Source organism: Salvelinus namaycush, chromosome 39 (assembly GCF_016432855.1).
Source record: "Salvelinus namaycush isolate Seneca chromosome 39, SaNama_1.0, whole genome shotgun sequence".
Taxonomy (NCBI): domain Eukaryota; kingdom Metazoa; phylum Chordata; class Actinopteri; order Salmoniformes; family Salmonidae; genus Salvelinus; species Salvelinus namaycush.
In genome coordinates this window covers 14881262-14899282 of record NC_052345.1, presented here as the reverse complement: position 1 = coordinate 14899282, position 18021 = coordinate 14881262, and the positions used below count along the sequence as shown (strand labels likewise).

Here is an 18021-nt window from a genome sequence, read left to right as displayed (position 1 = left end):
CATTGTCTTGCATTAGGAGGAACCCAGGGCCAACCGCACCAGCATATGGTCTCACAAGGGGTCTGAGGATCTCATCTCGGTACCTAATGGCAGTCAGGCTACCTCTGGCGAGCACATGGAGGGCTGTGCGGCCCCCCAAAGAAATGCCACCCCACACCATGACTGACCCACCGCCAAACCGGTCATGCTGGAGGATGTTGCAGGCAGCAGAACGTTCTCCACGGCGTCTCCAGACTCTGTCACGTCTGTCACATGTGCTCAGTGTGAACCTGCTTTCATCTGTGAAGAGCACAGGGCGCCAGTGGCGAATTTGCCAAGCTTGGTTTTCTCTGGCAAATGCCAAACGTCCTGCACGGTGTTGGGCTGTAAGCACAACCCCCACCTGTGGACGTCGGGCCCTCATACCACCCTCATAGAGTCTGTTTCTGACCGTTTGAGCAGACACATGCACATTTGTGGCCTGTTGGAGGTCATTTTGCAGGGCTCTGGCAGTGCTCCTCCTTGCACAAAGGCGGAGGTAGCGGTCCTCCTGCTGGGTTGTTGCCCTCCTACGGCTTCCTCCACGTCTCCTGATGTACTGGCCTGTCTCCTGGTAGCGCCTCCATGCTCTGGACACTACGCTGACAGACACAGCAAACCTTCTTGCCACAGCTCGCATTGATGTGCCATCCTGGATGAGCTGCACTACCTGAGCCACTTGTGTGGGTTGTAGACTCCATCTCATGCTACCACTAGAGTGAAAGCACCGCCAGCATTCAAAAGTGACCAAAACATCAGCCAGGAAGCATAGGAACTGAGAAGTGCTCTGTGGTCACCACCTGCAGAACCACTCCTTTATTGGGGGTGTCTTGCTAATTGCCTATAATTTCCACCTGTTGTCTATTCCATTTGCACAACAGCATGTGAAATTTATTGTCAATCAGTGTTGCTTCCTAAGTGGACAGTTTGATTTCACAGAAGTGTGATTGACTTGGAGTTACATTGTGTTGTTTAAGTGTTCCCTTTATTTTTTTGAGCAGTGTATAACGCATGAAGTACACAGAACGCACCGCAGCCTAGCGCGGCTCCCCCAACATAGCGCTGTGGACTGCTCCTTTAACAATTAATGACTTCTGATGAAAAACACAAAGAGTTGGATGCATCAGGTGTACTTCAGGCATACATTTTGGGTCTCCAATTACAATTGTGAATAACAGCAGAGCATTTTGTGGAAAAAGCAGCCGCAACACAATAATCATGTTGACATGATTTTCAGTTTGCTTCCATAAGACTGATTTCACATTAGTCTCCAGTGATCATAGGGAAAAATCATCTAAAACAATTGCCATGTCTCAAAGCGGATGACTCATTTACCTAGCTCTTATCAACTCATAATTACAGTGGATGGAGAATACTGTTATATCTATTGACAAAAAAAAACATTTTCCCACTTAAAACTGGCAGGTTCGCTCGACCTTTTACACGTTTCCTCACACGTAAAGACGGTGGAATTAAGTCAAGGTCAGAATACAGCATATCTTTAGACACACCACTCCTTAATGTCTTAGATCTCCACTCCGAACAAATAGCAGGTAAATAGCCTGCTGTTCTCATGCTTAAGTTAAAGGTCAGAATATGCATAGAGAGAAGTGCATTAAAGGGAATTAAGTTTGAGTTACGTGCGCTTAACTTGGGTCGGAATCGTCCCCGTAGAGAATAACTGCTAAATAAATGAACATAGTCTGACCTGACCACAGAACCAGGAAAACACTCAATGTGATTACGTCTGAAAGGCTTTTTCAAAAAAGTGAGTAATTAATTTCTCACACTGGGTGTTGCATAACTTTGTTTATGAAATAAGGTGTAATTCTGTTATTTATTAACTCAGGTTCCCTTTATCTAATATTAGGTTTTGGTTGAAGATCTGAAAACATTCAGCATATAAAAAAAAAGCAAAAGTAGAGGAACGGGTTGGCAAATACTTTTTCACAGCACTGTACCTAACTATAAGAAAAGAGAAGCACTACATGCAGAGCAGAACTGGTGCGGCATTAGTTTAAATAATGACATTTTCCACAACGGGAATAAGAATCAGTTGATTGAGTAATAACCCATTGTTCACTCATCAAATAAAAGGACATGTAGTCAGCAGGAATGGAGGAAGAGGGCAACGGTTAGTTGTTACTAGTTTACTGGATAATTGTTACAAATAGGTTACTTTCTCCTTTAATAAAAATTAAATAAAATGTAATTAGTTTTTTTTACCTTAAAAATGTACATGATTGATGATTTATTCTGTAAAAACAACATGCCTCATCTAAGAAAATCCCAAAACAATTCACACCGAGACAGACTAGGCTGACAATTCAACAGTAACATTAGCTGTTGCTAAGTAAAGATATCAATGGGAGTAACACTTTTTATCAAATGGAGTTAAGGAGGGTTTTGTGTGTGTGCGCATAATTGGTGTCCTGCATTTTACACAATCATTTTTGCAATGAATTGCTGTTCTGATCTGTTAGCAGGAAAATACACTAGAGCAAAAGCATTCATATGAAGGACAAGTTTTTGTGCAAGTCTTTAGGTGCGTAGTCCATTGACCGACAGTGCATACAATATGAGCCATAGTCCAAATGCAGTTACTGTCCGAAGGGAGATGATGTAGGGTCAAAAGTCTTAAAAAGGTCTTTCAGTGTTTTTGTGTCACCCACGTTGCCACTTTTGCACCTCATTTGTCCAGACAGTCTCTTTGGTTGTACATCAGTGTTACGTCGAGTGATCCATACCATCGCTTGGATTGGTAGGTTGTGAACGCCGGGGGTACCCACCTGGACCTGTCTCCTATCTGAATTCCTGGAGGGAATGAGAAGCTCTCCTGCAGCCTCCTGAGAGTTGGAGTCCTGTGAGGATGTCTGTGGCCTGAGTCCAACAGCAGGACCTGACAGTCCAACAGCAGGACCTGACAGTCCAACAGCAGGACCTGACAGTCCAACAGCAGGACCTGACAGTCCAACAGCAGGACCTGACAGTCCAACAGCAGGACCTGACAGTCCAACAGCAGGACCTGACAGTCCAACAGCAGGACCTGACAGTCCAACAGCAGGACCTGACAGTCCAACAGCAGGACCTGACAGTCCAACAGCAGGACCTGACAGTCCAACAGCAGGACCTGCTGTTCTCTCAGAAGAGCAGGAGGCCAGAGGGACAGACGGCTGGTGATGGAGTGAGAGGGGAGGAAGAGGGGCAAGGTCTTCAAAGGACCACACCACGTCCTGGGCGAAGGTGGACCGTGGCAGGGTGATATCAGCCTGGCGATGGTGGCGAGGGTCACCAAGTGGCACGTAAGGCACTAACGGTTCTAATGGAATTACCAACAGCTCATCTCTCAGAACGCACTCCTCTGGCTCCTCTCGCTCACTCTCCAGCTCATCAACCTTCTGGCTCTGCTCTCCTGTGGAAGTAGATCCTCTGGTGATTTCATCTTCACTGGAACACAGGCCATCGCCTCCTGAAAGGGGTCACAACAGGTCTGACATACTTCCAACGGTAACGGAGACAATCCTGAATATATTTTGATACATACTAAGGGCCAAAACATTCTAATAGTTTAGCCAGAAGTAGGTGAGAAAATAAGTATAAAAAACATCTATGCAAGCTTACCACAATGCATTTATGTAAAAAATAAATCATCCAAAAAAATTAAAGGACTAATGCACTACTTGTAGCATGATGCATCTGACTGTACCTGGATCTTTGCAGCAGTTACTGATTTCCTGCTCCCCCTCCTGGCGGCATGGGCTCAGGCGTAGGAAGAGGGTCCTCAGAACAGAATGGGTTGTGGACGGCTCTGGAGGCCATGAAGTGGTGATGAAATGTCAATAATATAGTTGCATTTAAAGTATTGTATTGAGTAAAGCAGGGCCTTACCGGTGAATGGTGTTGGGTCAGGCTCCTCCTGTTTAGGCTCGACTATGGGGGGATACGGCCGGGTCTGTGTTGGAGGGTCAGGGTGGGTTGTCTGGCTGATGGGGCCTGCAAAAAGGCTTCGAAAGGGTTTTCCCACTGGCTTCTGAGTCTCAAGCATAGCCTCAAGTGAATGATAAGCTGGTCTTTTACCAGTGAAATTTCTAGGGGGATCTGGTTGGGTCTGTGTTGGATGGCCGGCAGTTGAGGTCTGTGTGAGGGGGCCGGCAAAGAGGCTACGAAATGTTTTTTCCATGGACTTCTGGGTCTCACTGACAGCCTCAACTGAGGATGTCCGTCTCTTGCAGACTGGAAGAGGCTTAGAAGACCGAATGGGGTCTGGAGGACCAAATGCAGTGATGGGGGGATTTGGTCGGGTCTGTCTGGGAGGGTGGTTAGTGGGTGTCTGGCTGATGGGGCCTGCAAAGAAGCTACGGAAGGGTTTTTCCATGGGCTTTTTAGAAGCTGGTGCCTTACAACCTGGGGAGTTTAGGGACTGTGAGGGAGGGTCGGGAGTGGTCTGGCTGATGGTTCCTGCAAAACGGCTGCGGAAGGGGTTTTCCACAGGCTTATAGGGCTCAAGCACAGCCGTAACATAACACGAAGCCGGCCTTTTACAGCCTGCAGGAGGAGCAGAATCTGAAGGACCAAATGTAGCGCTAGAGGAATCTGCTTGGGTCTGAGTGGGAGGTTGGGGAGAGGTCTGGCTGATGGGGCCTGCAAAGAGGCTGCTAAAGGATGGTTTCAAAGGTTTAGGAGAACCAAGCACAGCTTTAGCTGAATAATAAGCCAGCCTCTTATAGCCTGAAGGAGGATCGGGGGGCATAATGGAGTCTGGAGGATTTAATGTAGTGCTAGGACGATCTAGTTGGGTCTGTATATCAGAGTGGCGAGAGGACTGGGTGATGGGGCCTGCAACAAGGCTGCGGGAGGGGTTTTCCACAGGCTGGTGGGACTTTAGAACAGCCTTAACTGAATAAGAAGCTGGTCTCTTACAGCCTGGGGTGTTGATGGGAGAATTAACAGAGTTCTGTATGAGAGGTCTAGTAGAGGTCTGGCTGATCGGTCCTGCAAAGAGACTGCAAAAGGTTTTTTTCACCGGCTTCTGGGCCGTTGAGAAAGCCTCAACTGAATAAGAAGCCTGCCTCTTATTCAGACGAGGAAAAGACAAACTAATGGGGTCTGGAGAAACGAATGTAGTGCTGGGGGGATCTGAATGGATCTGTGTGGGGGGTGTGAAGGTCTGGTTGATGGATCCTGAAAATTGGCTGCAGAAGGGTTTTTCTACAGGCTTCTGGAATCCAAGCACAGCTTTGACTGAATAAGGAACATTTCTCTTGCCGCATGTAGAGTTTAGGGGTGGATCACGAGGGTGGATAGAGTCTGGAGGAACTAATGTAGTTGTGGGGGGATCTGGTTGGGTCTGTGAGGTCTGGCTGATAGAGGCTGCCAAGAAGCTGCGGAAGGGTTTTTCCAGGGGCCTATGGGACCCAAGAACCGCCTCAACTGAATAAGAAACCGGTTCCTTAAAGCCAGGAGAGCTTGGGGGAGGATCAGGAGACCGAATGGACTCTGTAGGAGGGGCAATTTCCTTCTCCACAACCTCAGCTGACACTTCATTCTGACACACGGGGGTACTTTCCTCAGCATGTGGCTCAGAGGGGCATGAGCTGTTGTAAAAGTTTGGCCTGAAATACAGACAAATGTAGCCAATCAATAAAACTAGTGAATAACTTTAATTTACTATCAACAGTGTAAAATGTAAAGCTCAACCACATACATACACTACTATTCTAACACACTACTGTGGTGTGGGGGTCTTACTAGTCTAACACACTATTGTGGTGTGGGGGTCTTACTATTCTAACACACTACTGTGGTGTGGGGGTCTTACTATTCTCACACACTACTGTGGAGTGTGGGCTAGTAAGGATAGTAAAACAAGAAATTCTCCTTCGTGGGGACATTTCTCAGGACTATTATAAGCTTAGGGTTTAGGTTTACAATTAGGATTAAGGGTTAGGGGAAATTAATGGAAGTACATTTTCGGTCCCCACAAGGACAGTAAAAGAAACGTGTGCGCGTGCACTCGCATTCTTAACCTTAGGGGATTCAGGAATATGTCAATGACAGGCTTTGTCTCGTCAGCTGTCGCCGACTCCTTTGTGACCACTGACTCCTCCATGCTGATTGGCTTGTCCTTTTTAGCCAGTTCCTCAATGTCCTTGTCCCTCTTCAATGCCTGCATAGGAGAAATAAGCCCTAGTTAGTAGATAATGGTAACAGGGACCAACAATATGTCAGTGTGTAAGGGCAGGAGTGTCATCTCAGGGTAGACAGTTACTGACTGCCTCCAGTAGCTGTTTGGTGAGCTCAGTCAGGGGTTCATGGGAAAACCTGCACTGGTCTCCTTGGCAGCACTTCTCGTAAGTATGGAAGAACTTGCAGGGGAAACTCTGTGGGTACTTGGTCAAGGAAAGAAATCAAAAACATCTGCATCTACCCCTACGGCAGCCATTTTGTTGTTAAGGCACTATCCGCTATGGGTCGTTAAGTTATTATTTTGTGCTCAAATTTGAAGTTTTTCACAAAATATAAGAGGTAGTAGGACAGATACACAAAGAAACAGTATAAAAACAGTACAGTCATTTCCCCCTCACCCACCCAGTGGCAACCACTACATTAGGGACATTTAGAATAAGCTGAGTAAAGGATATTGTGCATGTATATGCAGCTCTCTCCTTTCGAACAGGATCCCTGGACGTAGAATTTACACACTTCGTTGATCGAGTAGTTGACGTCCAGGGCATGTTCTAGCTGGCAGTCATCACCCTGCAAAACAAAATAAGTTGTTGGGGTATCTATACAAATGGGTCAGGCCACTGACAGTATATACTGTAAAAGACATACCCGACTACCATTTGAATATATTGGGTTTAGGTTCAATTTGTCAATTGCCCATTAATATTGTTACAATTTCTAATCATAAAATATAGAAACCTGCCTTGATGCAATTTCCCCTGAGGAAATGTCGACAGATTAACCTTCCGTCAATCTCCAAAGCATTTTGGTCTTTGAATTCCTTTGTCATGTTCTTCTTCCCCTTTCCTGTCAAAGTTTCCTGGAAGAGGTTGGAATCAGCGGTGAAAATGTACATAAGACTGAAATCACTGACTTGGGTTACTTAGCTGTAACCGAGCATCGTATAGCTACAAATGACATTTCTATGGATATTGACAAGGAAGTACGCATGATTTCATTTTGAATTACCAGTGTTAAACGTCCATCATCTGGGAACTGTCGTCCACCACTACATGACCGGTCAGTGCCTCGCTTTGACCAATCACCTCTTCGGAGAAAACTGCCCCTCTTGTCACAGTCCCGGCCTCTATTGCTCCACTCTCGACCCCTGTTGGAACCACCTCCACCCCTGTTGGAACCACCTCCACCCCTGTTGGAACCACCTCCACCCCTGTTGGAACCACCTCCACCCCTGTTGGAACCACCTCCACCCCTGTTGGAACCACCTCCACCCCTGTTGGAGAAGTCTCTGGGCTGGTTAGTTCCGCGTCCACCCATTCCAGTAAAATCCCCACCCCTCCTGGCAGAGTTTCCCCCTCTGCCTCTGGCCTGGTTGTCAAGTCTCTGCTGCTGAGGCTCCCATTGCTGCCTCTTCTGCTCCCGTCCTTTCTTCTTGTTTACACCTTGAACATCCTTGTTCTGATCAGGATCTGTGGAAACAGTTAAATGAAATTAAAATCCTACACACCTTTTAAAGTCAATACATTGCTAATAGTAAAGGGTTAATCCATAAAAACCCACCCTTGGCTTCTCCGGGCCTCATGTTCTTCCAACCCGACTTCTCTGTAGCATGACCTGGGGATGCACCCTCCTTGCTATCACTGTAGAAGTCCAGGTCTCTACTGAAGTCAAAGCCTGGTTGCTCGAAATCACACTTCACCATGTTGTAGTCTCGGGCCACAGAGTCAAAGTCTTTATAGGATTGTGGTGGGCATTTATGAAGCTTACTTTTCTTGGCCTGGCCACACTGCTCCTGCAGAAAAACACAAAAAAGGGTAACATTACAACAAAATCAAAAGGGGCAATACCAAATGGTAATGGTAACTATTTCTATACTAACTTTATAATCTACAGTAGGGCTTGCCGACACCGTTCCTGGAGAACTTCCGTCCTGTAGGTTGTCACCCCAACCCTAATATGGCGCACCTCAATCTAATAATTAGCTGGTTGATGAACTGAACCAGATCAATTACAACTAGGATTGGAGCAAAAACCTACAGGAGAGTAGCTCTCCAGGAACAGGGTTGGAGGCCTGATCTACAGGTATGTGGTGTGCAATTCGCCTAGTAGTATAAAAACATGGCACAAATGCAAGATAGGCCTATGTTAGTTAGGCTTATGTCAATGTTTAGCAAAAAAAAACTTCTCCATTCTGAATTGGCTTATTCAGCATCTGTTTAGTACATGACAAGTTCACCTGTTGGTCCCCCTTTTTCCTCTTCCTGGGGCCACTCTGTTGACCCCTTTGCAATGGCCACTTTCTGGACTGGGCATCCCTTTCGTTCTTCTTCTCCAGTTGAACTGTTTCCAGTTGTCTTTCATCCCTTTGAAATCTGCGAAAAATGGAAGAAACAATACATTCTCAGTTGGCTATGTATTCCAATTTAAAGCTGAAATACTTGACTAAGTTAGTTCGCTTGTTACATTAATTCAGCATAGTAGAAGAGAGACAGTAGAAATAATGACTATTTGTGTTATAGTAGCTTACCTCTCCATCGGCTCACAAGGCGTCGTGTCAAATTCTTTGTTTGGAAGACTTGAAAAAAGGCTGGTGAATGCCATGTTGCTGACATGCAATATTGTGTCGGGTAGGCCTACTCCTCTCCTCAAAATATTAATGAGTGGTTTTCATTCATGACCACTACAAAATGTGTCTACAGTATAGTTATATACTGCAGTAGTTAGCCAGGTAACTTGCTAACGGTTTTTAAAAAAAGTAGCTGGTAAACTTTCGAGGTTATAGCTAAATAATGTAGTGCTAAATGCTCACTGCAGACGTTGCATGTGCGTGTTGGCTCGTGCACCTGCCCCACTCTATCTTGACGCTCGCGCACTTCACTTGCAAACGGTTCGTCTTAGATGAGCGAACAGCACAAACACGTTTTGTATGTTTCCATGATAAGTACTCCCAAAATATAATTTCCAATACGAAGCCAGTGCTATCACCAGACAAACAGCTCGCCAGAGAAAGACATGACGTTTTCCTTGCTTACTTCCGATCACGTGTGCACTACGTCACCGCCTACTTGTCAACTGCGTTCCTTCAGAAGTAGTACTGATAGAAGGGCACGTTTTACAGCACACTAGAACATGTTGAAAGATAAATTATCAGTAGTATACATGACACAATTAGGGCCAAGCTTTGCCAATGTTATCTTTGAATTTGTTTAATAAGTCATGTGTCGTAATGCTTAATTGATTATTTGATTATTTGATTAACCATCATTTGTAAGAAAACTGAATAGTCAACAAGTGTGAAATACAATTAGTTAGTTGACTGTTTCATGCCATAATCACCAGTCTTTTGATATAGTCAAAATTGGTGACAGAACATCAGTCTTTATAGGATCATAGTCAAAACACTGAGACCAATATGATTACAACGAAACACATTAACATTACAAACAGATAAATATAGCACACCTTGGGCACCTTTAAAACATAAATACAATCTAGATAGGAGCTGACCTTCGTTCCTCCACAGTGGAGGCTGTCCCGGTGTCTAGCTCAAAGTCCAGGTCTGGGTGCCGGTTGACGTGACAGAGTGAGTTGTCTCGTTCCCTCTCTCTCTGTGTTTGTGCTTCTCTCATTCCTCCAGCTGAACTCTGTGGATCGTCAACGCTGTGTCCCTAGCTGTCCCTCCGCTTCTCTGAACCACAATGACACACTGGGCCTCCCTTGCTCTCCTTCTGGTTTTGAGCCTCTCCATCCAGGGGACCCTCTCCCAGGACGCTGAGGAACCTGCACCAGTGGACCCAAGCCAGGCCCCTGTCGACCCCTCCCAGGCAGAGGATGAGGACGAGTGGGGACTGAACTCCGTTAGGGGAGGCTTTGAAGCCGTCAATGGATACTTTGACTCCATGCTGGAGCTTATGGGCGGACGCGATGGAGTGTGCCAGTACCGCTGTCGATATGGTAAGAACATGATCAACTCCTCTGGCTAGCCTATCATACATGTATCATATGCGTGGCATGCCAACGATAGTCAGAGAAGTTAGCTAAACAAGCCCATCTAGACCCAGACCAGGCTAGTGATTAGTTAGCCGAGATATTCTGTTTTGTACAGACCGCTTCCATGTGATCCTAAATTCAAATTGTGTAACGATTATCCGGGCAGGTTCCCCTAATCCATTATAGATTAGCGAGATGGTACCCACTGGAGATAAACATGGACATTAAGATTTTCTAAAGTCTTAACACATCCTCATGTTAAAGCCATTTAAACTCTTAAATGCAAGAACACCGTATAACTGATTAAGGAGAGCTTATACTAGGAATTCCTTTGACATTACTAATAACCTTTATCACCTCACATCTGATAATGCACCTTAGTCAGTGGACTATGAGCAAGAGAGATAGCTGGCAGAGGTGTCATGAGGTAAAGTGTGAAATACTCAGCGATTCACAGCTAGGCTGTAGTCTTCACCTTTGATATCACATGTCCATGGATTTGACCTGTATTGACCACGGACTCTGTTTTGGTTACCATCATTGATGAACTGATAATCTTCTCCAACAACGTCTGTTGTCTGACATATAAGTTACGGACATCCAACCTCCTACTGGGCACACACTGGTTGAATCAACATTGTTTCCACATAATTTCAATGAAATTACGTTGAACCAGTGTGGATTAGACTTTGAATTGACATCTGTGCCCAGTGGGCTCCCTTTGCTGGGTTGGTCAATCAAGTGTGGATGGCAAACAAGGTTGGGTTCAGTTCCATTTCAAGTCAATTCAGTCAATTTATCAAGTAAACTGTAATTCCAGTTCCTACTTTCCTCATTGGATTTAAAAAAAATAAAAGTGGAATTAAAATATTCCTCATGGCATTTCTTGAGTTGAAGGGAACTGATGTCTCTAACATTCTTTCTACCTCAGGTAAAGCTGCTCTTCCTCGCCCTGACTACCAGATGCCAGAGCCCAACGGATGCAGTGCCTACTTCCTAGGCCTTCCGGTACCCAATAGTGTATGCATATGTAGATGATTGGATACACACGCACACCCACACACATTAATGCACGGTGAAACATTTCCACAATCAAGTATTTTTAGACTTGTACATTGGTCATACAACTCCAATAATATACAGATTGAAGAGTACGCATACACTGAGTGTACAAAACATTAGGAACACATGCTCCTTCAATGACAGACTGACCAGGTGAAAGCTATGATCCCTTATTGATGTCACTTGTTAAATCCACTTCAATCAGTGTAGATGAAGGGGAGGAGACAGGTTAAAGTAGGATTTTTAAGCCTTGAGACAAGTGAGATATGGATTGTGTATGTGTGCCATTCAGAGGATGAATGGGCAAGACAAAATATTTAAGTGCCTTTGAAACGGGTATGGTAGTAGGTGTATGGTAGTAGGTGCCTGGCGCACCGTTTTGAGTGTGTCAAGAACTGCAATGCTGCTGGGTTTGTAAATGGTCAACCGTTTCCTGTGTGTATCAAGAATTGTCCACCACCCAAAGGACATCCAGCCAACTTGAGCATTGGAGTCATCATGGGCCAGCATCCCTGTGGAACGCTTTCGACACTTTGTAGAGTCCATGCCAAACAAATGGAGGCTGTTCTGAGGGCAAAAGTTGGTGCAACTCAATATTAGGAAGGTGTTCCTAATGTTTTGTACACTCAGTGTATAACACCGTTATAGCACACCGCACACACACACTCACCACCCATGTCCTGTTCCACCAAGGTTGATCTGGGTATCCCTGCCATGACTAAGTGCTGCAACCAGCTGGATATGTGTTACGACACCTGCGGCTCCAACAAGTACCGCTGCGACTCCAAGTTCCGCTGGTGTCTCCACAGCATCTGCTCTGACCTCAAGAAGAGCCTGGGCTTCATGTCAAAGGTCGAAGGTCAGTCAACCTGATGCAGTGTACATGGAAAGTTCCACGGTCTGAAAAGTGTATAAGCCATCAAGCCCTTGATTCCTCTGTTCTTCAACTCCCTGTCAAAGTCCATTGCAGGAGGCTCCAACGTCCCTCCCCTCAAACTTTCTCCAATGAACTTTGAGGGGGCGCAAGGAATTAAGTAAAAATCAAATTTTTGACAGCTTGTACACTTTTCATACAGAGCCACAGATTACACCTACAGCCCTATACCTGAACTTCATTGCCCTTTCATCAGGCCTATTGATATTTTGCTCAAGATGTTTAAATAGGCCAGTAATTAACTCTCATCCCCATGTCCCTCTTTACCTTCTAGCCTGTGAGACGGTAGCAGACACCCTGTTCAACACAGTCTGGACTCTGGGCTGCAGGCCCTACATGAACAGCCAGAGGGAAGCCTGCCTCTGTGAAGGAGAGGAGAGGGATGAGCTTTAAATTAGGGTTACAGACATACACACACTCACGTATGCATGCATGCACGCGCACACACACACACACACACACATACAGCTCTCCTATTCACCAAGTAATATGGGATGATACGTCACTCCAGATGACTGCTGGAGATTCGACTTGATTAGGGTTTTTTCAAAGGACTCCTATTTTGGCTATTTGTGTAATTTATTTGGTGTTTTACTTGGTTTTGTTTAACAGAACAAGTGCTGTATATTTGCAACAACTGTTGGGTTTATTTTTTAAATCTACAAAAAAAGATGTACTACAATACAATCTCGTATTTGTCTTCTTGAGTTGTGGAAAATATGAGAATGCCATGTGCTTCAGACGGCATCTCTTCCTGAAAACAGGGGAACACAGAATGCACACAAATCTAAAGTTCAAACTATACACTAACTATACAAATATACTGTACATGAATTTACAAAGATGAATGCCAGACATTATCTTCTATTGAATTCAAATGTGTTTTATATCTCGCCATAACTTAATTCATGATACATTTTTTAATTGACCCTATTAGGTAGAAATGATACATTACTCCACACTTAGTCCTAAGATACAAAGAAAGCAGTTTATTCAATTAAATATATACAAAGTGAAACAGGACAGGATCTATAGAAATAGAAGCTTGGGATTGAAAATAGTTAGACTTCTGGCTTTTATAACTAAAACAACCTCCTGGTACTGCCATAATGACATAAAAGCAATCTGAACATACAGTATACTGAAAAAAAATTCAATATGAATCCTCTGAGGATATGTCCAGAAGACAAACCTATGGTGATATTATTATACTGAACAAAGATATAATAGCAACATGCAACAATTTCTAAGTTTTTACTGAGTTAGCGTTCATATAAGGAAATTAGTAAATTTAAATAAATTCATTAGGCCCTAATTTATGGATTTCACATGACTGGGCAGAGAGGTGTAGCCATGATTGGGCCTTGGAGGGCATAGGCCCACCCACTTGGCAGCCAGGGCCACCCACCACCAGGCTCAGCCAATCAGAATATTCTTTCCCCACAAAAGGGCTTTACTACAGACAGAAATTCTCCACAGCACCCCCCACGTGGTCTGCGGTTGTGAGGCCGGTTGTACGTACTGACAATTTCTCTAAAATGACGGAGGTAGCTTATGGTAGATAAATGAACATTAAATTATCTGGCAAGAGCTCTGGTGGACATTCCTGCAGTCAGCATGCCAACTGCATGCTCCCTCAAAACTTGAGACATCTGTGGCATTGTATTGTGTGACAAAACTGTACATTTTAAAGTGTCCTTTTATTGTCCCATGCACAAGGTGCACCTGTGTAATGATCATGCTGTTTAATCAGCTCCTTTATGACACAACTGTCAGGTGGATGGATTATCTTGGCAAAGGAGAAAAGCTCACTAACAAGGATGTAAACAAATGTGTGCATATGGAACATTTCCTGGATTTATTTTTCTTCAGCACTTCACATGTTGCGTTTATATTTTTGTTCAGTGTACAAATCTAGAAATATTCTGGTGGTAGAATGCAATGACATTCCAGGTGGTAGAATGCAATCAGTGGTGGAAAAACTACCCAATCGTCATACTTGAGCAAAAGTAAAGATACCTTATTAGAAAATTACTCAAGTAAAAGTCACCCAGTAAAATACTACTTAAGTAAAAAGTATTTGGTTTTAAATATACCTAAGTATCAAAAGTAAATGTAATTGCTAAAATATAATTAAGTATCAAAAGCAACAATAATTTCAAATTTCTTATATTAAGCAAACTAGACGGCACAATGTGTTTTCTTAATTTACGGATAGCCAGGTACACACTCCAATACTCAGGCCGCCAGATCAGAGGCAGTAGAGATGACCAGGGATGTTCTCTTGATAAGTGTATGAATTGGACCATTTTACTGTCCTGCTAGGCATTCAAAATGTAATGAGTACTTTTTGGTGTCAGGGAAATTGTATTGAGTAAAAAGTACATTATTTTCTTTACAAATGTAGCGAAGTAAAAGTAAAAGTTGTCAAAAATAAAAAAAATAAAGTAAAGTACAGACACTCCCAAAAACAACTCACTCATCAGCCAGTTTATTTGGTACACCACTCCATTTACGAAAATGGACCGCTCTTACAGACAGTGAGTCACGTGGCTGTGACTTGCTATATAAAGCAGGGAGACAGGGATTGAGGCATTCAGTTACTGTTCCATTGAACGTTAGTGGACAAAACAACTGACCTAAGCGACTTTAAGCATGTTATGATCGTCGGTGCCAGACACTCCTGTATCAGAAACGGCCACCTTCCTGGGCTTTTCAGGCACAACAGTGTCTAGAGTTTACAGAGAATGGTGCGACAAACAAAGAAACATCCATTCTGCGGCAGTCCTGTTGGCGAAAACAACTCGTTGATGAGAGGTCAAAAGAGAGCGGCAAGAATCGTGCAAGCTAACAGGCGGGCCACAAACAGACAAATAGTGGCGCAGTACAGCAGCGGTGTGCCGAACAGCATCTCAGAACGCACAACTTGTCGATCCTTGTCACGGATGGGCTATTGCAGCAGACGACCACACCGGGTTCCACTCTTACCAGCTAAAAACAAGAAGCAGCAGCTCCAGTGGGCATGTGATCATCAGCACTGGACAATCGAGGAGTGGAAAAACATTGCCTGGAGCATGACAGCAAGTTCAGTTTATTTGAGTGGCCTGCGCAGTCCTCAGACCTCAACCCAGTACAGCCTCTTTGGGATGAGATGGAACGGGCTGTTCGCTGCATGAATGTACTGCCGTCCAATCTGCAGCAACTGCGTGATGCCATCACGTCAGCGTGAACCAGCATCCCTGTGGAACGTTTCAGACAACGTGTAGAATGCCCCAAACAATTCAGGCTGTTCTGGAGGAAAAGGAGGATCCGACCCGGTATGTACCTAATAAACTGGCCAGTGAGTGTATATTAGATAAAGAGAATGTTAGCCAACGGATGTCCACAGGGTCTGGATGGGTCAGCAGCAGGTTCGAAGGGGAGGTGAGCTCATGACGCACTGTGAAGATCAGCAGAAAAGAAGAAGACTTGAGATGAATGATGTCATTGCGTAAGTGTCACAAATAAAAGATTCTCTGGGTATTATTAGTGACATCTTACTTTTAATTTTTTTTAATTTTACCCCCCTTTCTCCCCAATTTTTCGTGGTATCCAATCGCTAGTAATTACTATCTTGTCTCATCGCTACAACTCCCGTACGGGCTCGGGAGAGACGAAGGTCGAAAGCCATGCGTCCTCCGAAGCACAACCCAACCAAGCCGCACTGCTTAACACAGCGCACCTCCAATCCGGAAGCCAGCCGCACCAATGTGTCGGAGGAAACACCGTGCACCTGGCCCCCTTGGTTAGCGCGCACTGCGCCCGGCCCGCCACAGGAGTCGCTGGAGCGATGAGACAAGGATATCCCTACCGGCCAAACCCTCCCTAACCCGGACGACGCTAGGCCAATTGTGCGTCGCCCCACGGACCTCCGAGCCTGGGCGCGAACCCAGAGACTCTGGTGGCGCAGCTAGCGCTGCGATGCAGTGCCCTAGACCACTGCGCCACCCGGGAGGCTACATCTTACTTTTTAAGGTGTGATATGAACACAAATTCATTGACATGAAACAGATGTTGTATTTCAAGCTGTTTTACCTACAACAGCCGCCCTTTCAGGTTATGTTGGGGCTTCTGTTGGGGCTTCTTTTAAATGCGTTGATTTCTGCTTCATCTTCAGGTTGAACTCGCCAAGCTGGGAAAAAACAACAGAATTATTGTCTTTAAAAAGGCTTTGTCATATTGATATATTAAATCATCACTATTTAATTAGTAGAAAATCAAGAGGGACATATATCAAGGTTTTGGTGTTTCTGCCACTCTCTGGGGATGACATCTATTAACATTTAGAATAGACACAGACATGCATTCTTCATAACCAATAGAGGACAGTACTTTGATTCATTAGAGCAAATGTAGTCTCGAACTCTAAATGTCACAAACCTTTTTCTTTAATTTGGCCTTCATCTCTTCGTCTGTCCTTTTCTGCTCGGTCTCCCAGTCAGGCTTTTTCTCAGCCTCTGGTTCAGAGAGGGCAAATAGGTCCGTTGCGGCCACATTCTCCACAGAGTCTGCAAACAGTCTCTGCCATTCTGTCAATGATTTGTCCTCCGCTTCTGGCTCCGTCTTGGGCTCTGGTTCAGAGGGGACCTCAAAGCCTTTTGCAACCGCTTCCGCAAAACGCAGTTTCCACCTTGTCATATAGGCTCTGTTTCTCATGGATAAACCTTGGTTGAATATACTTTCTTTTTCTTCCAATATTTTCCCTTTTCTCCATTTTCTATTTGGGAATCCTGTTCTATAGGGTGCCCCAGAATACTTTGTAGCCACAGGAGGGACCGCATCTATTTCTGGCACTTTCTTTGTACCTGGCTCAGAGGGGGGCACCTTGGCAGCCACCAGAGGAGTTTCTTTAAGCTGTCTCAATTCCTGTATATTTTTGCGATTGATCAAATTAATCCTATAGCGTTGCCTCTTTAGTTGCATTTTTATACTCAACCGGTTTAGTCTAGCAGTGTTTGAGTCTTGGTTCATTCTGGGATGGACAAGTCTGGGCCACACAGTTTCTATGTCCTGTTCAGGGATGCTCAGGGATGCGTCTGGGTCCTGCACTTGTACATCCATGTTTGTGAACTGGGGGTTTCCAGTGGCCTGTGTGTATGGCTGGAAAAACGTTTCTGAAGTGCCATTATAGCAATAAGGTGGGCAGTTAGGGTACAGTGGATAGGGGGGGCACTGTACCAGGGGGCATGGGGGCACTGTACCAGGGGGCACGGTACCAGGGAACATGGTACCAGGGGGAAAGCCACACCCTGGAGGGAAGGTGCTGCCGTAGCGGCTGCCGTGGTATGCCATGTACTGCACTGAGTCGGTTGCCATCAAAGATGCATGAGGGTGTGTAGGATCGTTGGAGTATGGGTAAAGCCCCAGGAAGCTTTCCTTGTCCCCATCCCAGTCTTTGTCTCGCTCCCACCATCTCTCTCTGTCCTTGTCTCTCTCAGATCTGTCTCCATCACCATCTTTCTCTGATCCGCCTCTGGTACTAGATAGTCTGTCTCTGTCTCTCTCAGATCTGCTCCTGTCCCACTCTCTGTCCCCGTCTCTAGTACTAGAGCGTATTTTCCTTTCTGTCTCCCACCATCTATATCTATCAAGCTCTCTGGACCTAGAGTGCCTGTCTCTCTCTCTGTTTCTCTCAGATCTGCCCCCGTCTCTCTCTCTGTCCTGGTCTCTGGCGCTAGAGCGTCTGTCTCTGTCTCTCTCAGATCTGCCCCCGAATCTCTCAGATCTGCCCCAGTCTCTGTCTCTCTCTCTGTCCTGGTCTCTGGTGCTAGAGCGTCTGTCTCTGTTTCTCT

The 18021-nt window shown here is 45.1% G+C and overlaps 3 protein-coding genes across 5 annotated transcripts; 1 reads left to right on the top strand and 2 right to left on the bottom strand.

The window, feature by feature from the left end:
* Nucleotides 1-1812: 1812 nt before the first annotated feature.
* On the bottom strand, nucleotides 1813-9253 carry LOC120032953. 2 transcript variants are annotated; one of them, XM_038979231.1, is made up of 12 exons: nucleotides 8732-9253; nucleotides 8441-8576; nucleotides 7765-7996; nucleotides 7213-7673; nucleotides 6947-7063; nucleotides 6660-6774; nucleotides 6291-6400; nucleotides 6045-6184; nucleotides 3907-5630; nucleotides 3725-3826; nucleotides 2960-3487; nucleotides 1813-2917 (listed from the first exon to the last, which is right to left on the bottom strand). In XM_038979231.1, exons 1-12 carry the CDS (start codon nucleotides 8803-8805, stop codon nucleotides 2619-2621), a joined length of 4038 nt encoding a protein of 1345 aa, XP_038835159.1. In that variant the 5' UTR covers nucleotides 8806-9253; the 3' UTR covers nucleotides 1813-2618. The 2 variants fall into 2 exon arrangements, with proteins under 2 accessions (XP_038835159.1, XP_038835158.1); XM_038979230.1 differs by having other exon boundaries at nucleotides 1813-3487; nucleotides 8732-9252.
* Nucleotides 9254-9772: 519 nt separating this feature from the next.
* On the top strand, nucleotides 9773-12877 carry LOC120032954 (group XIIB secretory phospholipase A2-like protein). Of its 2 annotated transcripts, none has more exons than XM_038979233.1 (4): nucleotides 9773-10158; nucleotides 11126-11202; nucleotides 11950-12115; nucleotides 12465-12877. In XM_038979233.1, exons 1-4 carry the CDS (start codon nucleotides 9903-9905, stop codon nucleotides 12581-12583), a joined length of 618 nt encoding a protein of 205 aa, XP_038835161.1. In that variant the 5' UTR covers nucleotides 9773-9902; the 3' UTR covers nucleotides 12584-12877. The 2 variants fall into 2 exon arrangements, with proteins under 2 accessions (XP_038835161.1, XP_038835160.1); XM_038979232.1 differs by having other exon boundaries at nucleotides 9774-10158; nucleotides 11126-11214.
* Nucleotides 12878-14601: 1724 nt separating this feature from the next.
* LOC120032776 lies at nucleotides 14602-17924 on the bottom strand. The gene is made up of 3 exons (XM_038978959.1): nucleotides 16610-17924; nucleotides 16265-16361; nucleotides 14602-15629 (listed from the first exon to the last, which is right to left on the bottom strand). The coding sequence occupies exons 1-2, from the start codon at nucleotides 17543-17545 to the stop codon at nucleotides 16287-16289; spliced, it is 1011 nt and encodes a 336-aa protein (XP_038834887.1). The 5' UTR covers nucleotides 17546-17924; the 3' UTR covers nucleotides 14602-15629; nucleotides 16265-16286.
* Between the last annotated feature and the right edge of the window lie 97 nt (nucleotides 17925-18021).

Excerpts from the sequence above, each read along its gene's own strand:
- LOC120032953 (XM_038979230.1), bottom strand. The coding sequence starts at position 8,805 with ATGGCATTCACCAGCCTTTTTTCAAGTCTTCCAAACAAAGAATTTGAC. Across the intron at positions 7,997-8,440 it reads GGAAAAAGGGGGACCAACAG|GAGCAGTGTGGCCAGGCCAA; the intron begins GTGAACTTGTCA and ends GTTTTTCTGCAG. Across the intron at positions 6,775-6,946 it reads TCAGGGGAAATTGCATCAAG|GGTGATGACTGCCAGCTAGA; the intron begins GCAGGTTTCTAT and ends TTTGTTTTGCAG.
- LOC120032954 (XM_038979232.1), top strand. The coding sequence starts at position 9,903 with ATGACACACTGGGCCTCCCTTGCTCTCCTTCTGGTTTTGAGCCTCTCC. Across the intron at positions 11,215-11,949 it reads GCCTTCCGGTACCCAATAGT|GTTGATCTGGGTATCCCTGC; the intron begins GTATGCATATGT and ends TGTTCCACCAAG. Across the intron at positions 12,116-12,464 it reads CTTCATGTCAAAGGTCGAAG|CCTGTGAGACGGTAGCAGAC; the intron begins GTCAGTCAACCT and ends TTTACCTTCTAG.
- LOC120032776 (XM_038978959.1), bottom strand. The coding sequence starts at position 17,545 with ATGGCAACCGACTCAGTGCAGTACATGGCATACCACGGCAGCCGCTAC. Across the intron at positions 16,362-16,609 it reads AGGCCAAATTAAAGAAAAAG|CTTGGCGAGTTCAACCTGAA; the intron begins GTTTGTGACATT and ends GTTTTTTCCCAG.